This window comes from Lampetra fluviatilis, chromosome 20 (genome assembly GCF_964198595.1).
Source record: "Lampetra fluviatilis chromosome 20, kcLamFluv1.1, whole genome shotgun sequence".
NCBI lineage: Eukaryota > Metazoa > Chordata > Hyperoartia > Petromyzontiformes > Petromyzontidae > Lampetra > Lampetra fluviatilis.
The window spans coordinates 11,583,960-11,593,600 of record NC_136294.1 but is presented as its reverse complement, the minus strand read 5'-3'; the positions used below and the strand labels follow the sequence as shown (position 1 = coordinate 11,593,600).

The 9,641-nt window shown below is 42.8% G+C and overlaps 1 protein-coding gene across 1 annotated transcript; it reads left to right on the top strand.

Moving 5' to 3' along the window:
* The first annotated feature begins 1,063 nt into the window (after positions 1-1,063).
* Positions 1,064-9,641, top strand: LOC144937964 (peptidyl-prolyl cis-trans isomerase-like). The gene is made up of 6 exons (XM_078865616.1): positions 1,064-1,270; positions 4,683-4,713; positions 5,664-5,752; positions 6,351-6,447; positions 7,703-7,778; positions 8,819-9,641. The coding sequence occupies exons 1-6, from the start codon at positions 1,202-1,204 to the stop codon at positions 8,949-8,951; spliced, it is 495 nt and encodes a 164-aa protein (XP_078721742.1). The 5' UTR covers positions 1,064-1,201; the 3' UTR covers positions 8,952-9,641.

Sequence of the window (9,641 nt, the reverse complement as noted above, 5' to 3'; positions counted from 1 at the left end):
GGGGCCGTCCATAAATGATGTCACGCACCTGGGGGGGGGGGGGGGTCAGACATTTGTGACGATGTGTGACGAGGGGGGGGGGGGGAGAAATGTGACGTCACATCAAAATGCGCAACTTTAAATAAATATAGACAACACGTTCTATTTAATTAAATAGACGTATTAATAAATGTTTTCTCCTACAACATCAGAGTGCAGCGCCACATTAAATACGCACTACAATTACAGTAGTTTAAAGCGATTCGAAGCATGTTTTATTTTTTTGGGGGGGGGGGAGTGGGCAGAGCTTTGTGACATCATATTTGAGGGGGGTCTGATTTTTTGTGACGAGGGGGGGGGTAAAAAAAATCGTCCAAAATCGTGTGACGTAATTTATGAACGGCCCCCTATCGTGTGGAAATTTACAGCAGCCAAATGCTCTAAACGCGTGGTGATGTTGACTCGAAATGTGGAGGGGGAAACTCGTGAGGACCCTGAGAAAACTCCACGCGACCACGGCATGAGAGAGAGACACACTCAAATTCCAAATATACAGTACAGCAGCAGGCGTCAGGGTCGGGATGGAACCCACGACCTCCTGTGTACACTGTGCGAGGCGGTTCTCATCTCGCCACCGTGACACCCCCAGCTGTTACTGTGCAACCTACAGCAGCCGTGCACAGGATAAAGAATGAATGAATGACGGTGCAGTGGTGGGCAAGGCACCCTCTGTGAGCGAGGGGACGAGGATACGCCGTCCCTTTAGAGCCTAACGGGTTTCCCAAATTCAAATGCAGGGGAATCCACACAAAAAAATGTTTTTTCAATAGAAAAAAACTCGACATCCTAATTTTTTTTTCTTTACACATAAATGCAATTTTAACAAAAATACAGCGTTACCGTACGTTAATTAGTCGTTAAATGTAACATTCAAGCAAAAAGATGCTGCTGGCAGGTAATTAAGTTGGTGCTGGTGCACTGTAAATGTCCGTGTGAACACGCCGCCCTACTTTTCGAGGCGGAGTGGTATCGTGGAGGTGGGGGGGGGCTGTGACGCGGTCTCAGGGTATAAAAGCGGCGCGGCGCGGACGACTCCCTCCTCCGCCGTCTCCGGGCCCTGCTGCTGCTACTACTTCCACCGCCGCTGCAACGTTAATTTCCACCCCCTTGCTAAGTTTAAAGTGGGGAAAACAAAGGCAAGGAAGCTCAAATTAGCATTACAATGGCTGTGAAACAGGTGTTCTTTGACCTCACCGCCGACGGCGCTGCCGTGGGTCGCGTCGTGATGGAGGTGAGAGATGATAATTGTGGTTTTTATTGTTTTTTTCTATTCTTTGTGGCGCTCGTGCCGGGAGCTGTTCCCGCCATTGGGATGGGCCATGAGGCCAGTTGAGCTAACAAAAATGTTTTTTTGTGAATTAATTCACCGTGCTAATTTAACTTTATGAAGAAGTTTTAACTTAAAAAATATGTTCTTGATGAATGTAAAGATGTTATTTTGTTTTGGCACCGGTTGATTTTTGTTTGTATTGCGCATGGCGGGGACGTCCATAACGATCATTGAAATATTGGTTCTTGATTTTTTTTAAATAAAATATTTCTTGCTGTCTCGTTTTAAGACACCAGGGTAGGGCTGTAAATGGGGCAGGAATTAGTTAAACGTTCTAAGGTTGATTTTTAAGTCTGCGTTGAGAAAATAAATGTCATTCTGCAGAGCGCGGGATTTTGTGGCTTTTGCCGCCCCGCGTGGCCGCGTGTTTGAAGACTCAGCGACCATGCATTGTAATGTTTAATTTAATAAATGTTCAGTAAAATTAGGTATTAGAATAACCCCACAGTTGACGGTACTTGGAGGAAGAGCACCAGCTACTCGTTAATGATTTTAGAAAGATTTGCACGATTTTAAAGTGGGTTGAGTCGCGGTGAAGGATGTGGCCATGGCCTTCGGGGCGTTTCCCCGCCAAACCGAAATAATGCTTTCTAAACTCCTAATCGATACTACAAATTGATACGTGGCTGTGTAATCGGAATTCTTAAAATGCAGCCAGACGTCTAAAGCCTGCACGAAAGCAAATCGCCTACGTTTGAATTTTTAATTCTGAAACCTCTAAACCTTGGAAGTACAGGGACACATTTAAAGTACCTTGTCAAGGCAATGTAGCGCATTGTTAAACATCGTTGTAGAATATAATTTAAAGAGGGACTTTGTGAAATGGGCATGTGACAACATCTCTCTCTTGCCACAACTCCTACCAATTGCAATCTATAAGACTACGCGTCAAGTATTCGAAGAGGCTTTAATTATTGATCCCGACTTAAGATTCTAATTGTTCCGTATAAAAGCCACCGACCGTGCTACGCCGAGGGAGGGCTCTGGAATTGAGTTTGTACGGTCGAGAATGACAACACGGGCCCAAGGCGGCCACTGCACTGAGCACACGAATTAAACTACGACATTAACGTGGGATTGCGGCAAAATGGTGCGTGGGGAGGAGAGGCGGGAAGACGAATACTGTGATTACTAACAGCGTATCGGGTTGCTTTATTAGGTATTTGAACCCACCGCAGGCTACTAATTGCCCATGCTCTCGCTGCCTATAGTCGTGCGGTGTTTTTTTTGCGACGTTGATGGCAATGCAAGTTCTCTTTACGCGGTGGGGGGGGGGAATCGAATAGCGCCGCTCCCCGGCCTTCCCATCCCTGTACGGTGACCGGCACGGTGCAGTTCCCGTGATCTCCTCTAGGCAGTGAGCGTCTTGGTGCAGTGAGTGGGGTCGTGGCTCCACGTCACTCGCTGTGCACCACCGGGCGCTGTGGTTAGGGTGGTCGCGCCCCGTCCTAGCAGTCATTTTTTTTTACAATCGTGACCCCCCCCCCCCCCGTGTGCCTTTTCGTGTGGGGTGTGCGTATTGGATTCCAGACGAAATCCATCATTGGCGACAGTATTGCAGTCGGGTTGCATATTATTTTACAACGCTTTGCAGTCAATTGCGCACAGCTGCTCAAATATGCAGGTGGGAGTGACATGCGCATGCAAGAGTCGAAAAGGCCTTGGGTATTGGCCCCCATAAATTATTAGCTCGTGTCATACAAAGTTCTGCATTTGATCAAAGCCACTTAGGCGAAGACCCAAGTGAATTGGCAACATCGTGTGTATCGATTGCCAAGTATAATGGGCGGGGGGGGGCATCAGTACCACATTGCTTGGTGCACTGCGACATTGGCAAAGTCGCAACTAGTTGGTGCCCGTAAACCCTCGGTGACCAGCGCGATGAAGTATTGGTTAAAGCACCCTAATGGAATGTGGTGTTATCCAGTAGTTGATTTGACAAAGGGATGTTCAAATTCTTCATGCATTTATCGGCAACCATAATGTCCGGGGGCGTGTTGGCGCTGTCGCTAGCGCGCTGTGGAAGATGGTGAGGTCATATCCTGGTGAGGTAGTAGACGATAAGCCCTCTGTTGCTCTGGGATTTATCAAAAGTGTTGCCACTAAGAAGTTACGATGGTGCTCGTTTTTCGTGTCGACACGTCCCCGGCCATGTGACATTTCTACCACTGCCTCAAGGCGGTGTGGCCGCACCCACTCTGAATAGGGCGGGGGGGGGTGAAGTAATTATAGCAAATGCTAACTTTATACTTTTAATGGAGGTTTCGTCCATTTTCAGAACAATGCGCACTGGAAAATGTGTTTTTAAGACTTGCGGGCAGATCCCCGTATTTGGCCAAAGGGGTCGCCCATTATGTGTCGTCTTTGAGATTCGGTTTTCTTTGACCGCAGTGAGAATCGACAAATTTTGGTCTTGGCCATCTCTGCATCCCTGTCATCTCTGCAACACTCACCCCACAACTGTGCTATCGCATTAAAGTTCCGGGGCGACAAAACCACCATGTATTTATCAAATGCTGGCAGATTTTTCCTAAAACCATCATCCTTTATATAACGGCATGTGCACGGGCCCATTGCAATGTATTGTAGACTTGTCTCCTATTTTAAAATGCATTATATTCAGGTGCTGTATTACGCACTCTGCGTTTGTAATAATGTTTTTAGATATTAAAATTGCTTGATTTGATGCCTTATCCTTTCTGTTAATATAAAAATACAATTGTTTTGACACCACACGGTGCAACGGACTGTGATTTAGTCGCCGAAATTGAAAGTTAAATTTTAGTAGACTGCCCTTGCCTCAGTGTTCCCAAAGGAATGCATACACCTACCGTTAGACTATTATTCGTATACATGTCAATATTCACGTTTCCTCTTGGCCTGCCAAGTCTTGAGCTCTGAACACTTGCGTGATTCCAGTAAATAACGTTCCTGTTAGGTGCTCTTATCGAATGTTCAATATCCACGAATGCTTAGAACAATTACAGTACTTTGTAATTACCTCGCGAGATTACTCGGTCTTCATTTTGATTACATTTCATAAGTGTGGATATACTTCTACTTGAGCGTTATTCAGAAACCAATACTTATAATAGTCGCCAAAATTATATTTAGAAGCCAATTGAGCGGGCAAATAAGTATCCAACTAAGTTTGAACGCTTTAGCGGGTGAAATAACTAACGTACGGTGATTTTATGTTCGATGTGGGACGTGGCTGTTTCAAATGTAAGCTTCAGGAGCAACGTTGTCCACCAGCACCTTGTCATTGGCTGCCTTGTTGATGGGTCTTGTGCCTCTTGTGTTTGCCTTTCAGCTGAGGGGTGACGTTGTGCCCAAGACTGCCGGTAGGTTGTGCCTGTTACAGTACCGTGCTTTTTGTTCCGGTTGTGTTACATTAGCAAATGTGGTAAATTATACTTTTGAGATTAGACGTATGTAAGATGAGGGAATTTTGCTCCTTGGCTGTTCGAAAATGCTTGATTTAAAGTAAATCTTGGTGCTCTACAAACTGGTTGAAATAATTTAGAATTACTGTAGTTGATGTACATAATTAGTGTAAGCTACTTTGAAAAAATAAATGGCCTCCGCATAGAAGCCTTGCAAATATGTATCGAAGGTTTTCTGCATCTGTTGCCTTAAGCTAGCTACTTTCAATGGTAGGTTATTTTTCCCAACAGTTTAGTTAAACGGAGGAACAAATGAGACATTGAATAACTTGATCCTTTTAAATGATAAGTGTCGCCAACTATTTAACTTTGAAGCGAGCTTTCCAGAGCCTTGCAATACAAGAATGACAATTTAATGATCGTAGACTTTAAGTACAAATGAGCGTGCTCCTAACGTTATGTAAGCTGATGATTTTAACATGCAAATTAGGGCAAAACTGTTAATTTTATTCGTTAGAAGTGATCGATATTGACCTGGTGGGGTTGCATTACAAAAACGGTTTCATGGGTCCAATTTCACTTGTTGGGTTTTGTAATTTTAATGAACATCATCAATTATTTGTGTATTTTTATATTTTAAAATGGGCCTGGCTATTTGCTGTTTAAATGGTGCACATCTAGATGTCTCGTTGCAGTATGCTTTATGGTAGGCCCACTGCCAGTTTTGGCTGTTCTCCAGTACAATAAACACTTGCTTTGCAGAAGGAAATTGTGGTACATTGTGTGGGAACTTCTACTTGGATTATGTGGAGCTCCTATTGGATGTTTGTCTTGTTTGATGTTTGTCTTGTTTGTCTTGTTTTGGCTCCGTTTTTAATTCCTATTTTTATCTTGTCCTTTGCTTTTAGAGAATTTCCGTGCTCTGTGCACTGGAGAAAAGGGCTTTGGCTACAAGGGGTCCACGTTCCACCGTGTCATTCCCGACTTCATGTGCCAGGTAAGAGTTTACACCTACAGCTTTACACACAGGTGCCAATGGCAAGTGATTTGAACATGATTGAATTAACAACTTGCTAGGTTGAATGTCAGTATTAGGAATAACTTGGAATTTTATTTTAAGCTTTTTTTTACAGTTTAAATGCAACAGTTGTATCTTAATGGTGTTTTTGGATGATTGGAAATGTGCCGATTGAGTGCCCCATTTTCTATCCCTGTAAAGTGCTTTGCACTTATCATTATTGCAGTGAATTCAAGCAGTGGGGGTCGTACGTGGAATTCTTTTGGTTTGTGTGCAACCTTTTAGCCATATGGTGAATTGATTAACCAGGTCAAGCTTTCAATATTCGAGTACATTGCGTTTCCACGTTGGCCATATTTTGTATATGGTGCTCCAGGTCAAAGTATCACTTTGTGCATTGACAAACAATTGTCATGGCACTAAAACACCCTGTAGTGGTTACGCCAACTCGTGGTTACAGCAATTTGCTGCTGAAATATTGCAAGGTCAGTGCTGTATAGCTTTGCAAGTGCAGTCTTGGGAATGGTAGATTGGCTGAAGTGTCTTGATGGAGTGCTCCGGTTTCTTTCTGTCGTAGGGTGGAGACTTCACCAAGGGCAACGGAACTGGGGGCAAGTCCATCTACGGCAACAAGTTTGAGGATGAGAACTTCACGCTGAAGCATGAGGGCCCGGGTAAGAATAAGATTCGGTTGATAAGAGCTTTTGTCTGTGCCTTTGATAGTATTTTTATTTGCCATTTTGATTGCTGTGGGATGCATTTTTCAGCAGTTCGATGTGGCGTGTGGTTTCCTTCATCTTCCTACAGTATGCCTGGTCACATGGAAAGTTGGGCAAAATATCCTCATGGCTCTAGACCTCTCTGTAGTGTTGGTCCTCTGCCAGCAGTGCTGTGCTTTAACTTAAGATGTGGTTTGGCTATGGCCAAATTGCCTGGAATGTTCCGATCAGATTTTTCAAGTGAAGAATGTTTTATCCTGGAAAGTGCCTGCATCTCAAGGCTGACAACTAAGCAGATCAGTTTGCTATAAGTCTGCTGCAGGATTACATGTTTGGCAGTAGAAGGCAGTGCGGCAAAATTCATTGTTGTTATGTACTTTGCCCTGCCCTCAACCAGTGGTGAAGTGTGGGAAGACCCTCCTTTTCCAGTGGCTTGGAATCTATCCCTTTACATGTCAATATAATGGCATGGCAATGTGTACAAATTCAAAATCCTTTAAAGCTTTTCACACATTTTAGAAAGACCTACCTGAGTTAATGCACGCTAGAAATTAGGTTTTTAATTGTTTTAAGTTTGGCCACAACATGACTTGGGCTGTGTGGTACCGTTTTCAGTTTCCTCCAAACACGTTGAGTGGCTGAAAATGGTTTAGACGAAAGACATCTTGGATTTTCATAAAATGGCATACGAGAGGTTTCAGCTGAACTAGTTTAACTGATATTAGTATAATTTTACATTCATGAGAACTTTTAATTGGGTTGCAATTTCAATGACGAGGCCAAAGTTGGCTGCACCCTCCAGTTTAGCCCCTTGATTACCCTGGACCCGATTATTAATACCAGAGTTGGCAGTTTAAGTGGGCTAATTTTACGGGTATGTCCTGCCCTCTGGAGGCAAGATGTTTTACTGGCCACCAGAGCAATACAACATTGGAAAATTACATGTCAGGCTGCAGCTGCTTAAAAATTCTGAACATCTTTAAACTTGTGAAATGATGCCCTCCATATTTTTCTAAAACAATGGTACCTTCATGTTTGCAAAAACAAGTGTGCAACACTATTTCCAAGTATGGCTTCTATTTATGTACTGTGTAATATTAAGCAGTGACGGTAAGCGAAGTGGGTCCATAATGCTCTAGTTTGTGTTGTTTGTGTATTGTAATTTGTGGATATATTCGCTGTTATAATTGATCATTTATCCATGCTACAGGCATCCTGTCAATGGCTAATGCTGGACCAAACACGAACGGCTCTCAGTTCTTCATCTGCACTGCAAAGACTGCATGGCAAGTAGCTTACATTGTCCATGCATGGTTACATACAGACTTCAGAGGTCCCTCTTATACAAATCCAAACATGAAGTATATGATAAAACGCCAAACAATCGAGATTTAATAACACCGGTGTCATAAACAGCCGGAAGGTATGACTGCCATACTTTTCATGCATGTCGTGTGACACCACATTGCATGTACGATGATCTCAGCTTGTCTCGGCCACCAGCTGGAAGCTGAACAATGTGTGACTAGTTGTTTGGGCCACAAACTCTGTTTATTGTAGCCATCCCAACAGGCTGCATTTAAACCACCAACAGTAAACTGGCTTTGTGCTCATTAAGACTCCTTGGTTATAGTAAGGGCATCAACATCTCCTCAAGCTGTTGGTGTAAGCAATGCAGCCACATGTCTTGCTTCTGAGCTAGTGGCTTTGATAATGCAATTTGGTGGTCACATTCCATGCATGCAAGATGGGAGTTGTCTTCCCTCCGCTTGTGAGCACACCTGTTATTAGCTGCCTATCCAGGCAACGTCGCCATACAACCCTGCTTGGATTCTGAGATGTATTGAGATTTAGTTTTATGCATACTTTGGATAAATTGGAATAGAATTGTTATAAGCATAATTTAAGAATACATCATTAAATGCCTGGTGCTCTTTGGGTGTCAATGGATTACTCGGCGATTTGACACTGCCAGCCAAACATGCATGTAAATGCATATAGATTTTACTTTTTGAAATGCATTGTATAATGGGTGTCACTCGTGTCAAGTTAATAATGTAATTTAAACATTGTAAAGGACTTGTTTTTAGGAGTTTATTTAAATCACTGACTTGAATGTTACTGCAAATGCATTCGTTGTACATGCAGTAATGAAAAAGCATCAAATTGAACATGGTTACTATTTTGAGCATTATGCAATGAGTATGTTGCATAAAATTATAAATGCGATAGCTTAGTTTATGTATATAGTGCTGCATTTTTTGCATGATTTATTTCACCCTGGTCCCCCCCCATCGTGACGAGAAACTTGTGTTGTGTTCTCTAGGCTGGACAACAAGCACGTTGTGTTTGGGAAAGTGATAAACGGACTGGACGTCATCAAGAAGGTTGAGGGCTATGGAGCGTCGAGTGGAAAGACGTCCAAGAAGATTGTCGTTGCCGACTGTGGAGAACTCTAAAACAAACCAAAGCTCCCCATTGTCTTGTCAGATTGTGGTGAGATGGCACGAGTTGGTTATTCAAAATCAGAACTTTATCTTTAGTTGAACTCGATGAGTTCAACTAAATCCATTGCGCTTGCCAAAATTGTGTCATTTGTAATTGGGCCTTAGAAACAACTATTAAATAATCGATTGACTCAATTTTAGTTTTGAAGTAATCCCCAACAGGATTTTCTTTGGGAATGTGAACAGGCAATTTGGATGAGGTTGCTAGTAAATGGTTGTATGCTATTCTGGGACATGTATTTATGCAATCCTTGTGAATTGGTAGCACAATTATGATTGTTTTTAAACCTCAAGGAAATGTGATTAACTGTCTTGTGGAATGGTGCAAATAGCAAGAGGTTAGACTTTTCGCTTTGTCCAAACTAGTCACACTTTGATGTTGGAGATTTTTTTTTCCCTTTCAAGTATCCCCAACTCGTGCCATTTTTGCCAAATCTGCAGTTTTTTGTCCACAGGTAGCCATGCAGTATAATCGCTTCTACTTTTTTTGTTGTAGTCCACTGCAAGAATGTTTATTTGGATTGGTTGTGGTTCTTTTTTAATGATCCCGTAACCCTACTTTTCCCCATTCATAAAAGTTACAGTGAATGTCATTGTGTTTCTGTACTGCTGATTTGAACAGTAAAGATCAAGGCAACCTTA

What these genes read in the sequence shown, in the direction of transcription:
- LOC144937964 (XM_078865616.1), top strand. Translation starts at nt 1,202, where the DNA reads ATGGCTGTGAAACAGGTGTTCTTTGACCTCACCGCCGACGGCGCTGCC. An exon ending in TTCCCGACTTCATGTGCCAG is followed by an intron (nt 5,753 to 6,350) that starts GTAAGAGTTTAC and finishes TTTCTGTCGTAG; the next exon opens with GGTGGAGACTTCACCAAGGG. An exon ending in GCTGAAGCATGAGGGCCCGG is followed by an intron (nt 6,448 to 7,702) that starts GTAAGAATAAGA and finishes TCCATGCTACAG; the next exon opens with GCATCCTGTCAATGGCTAAT.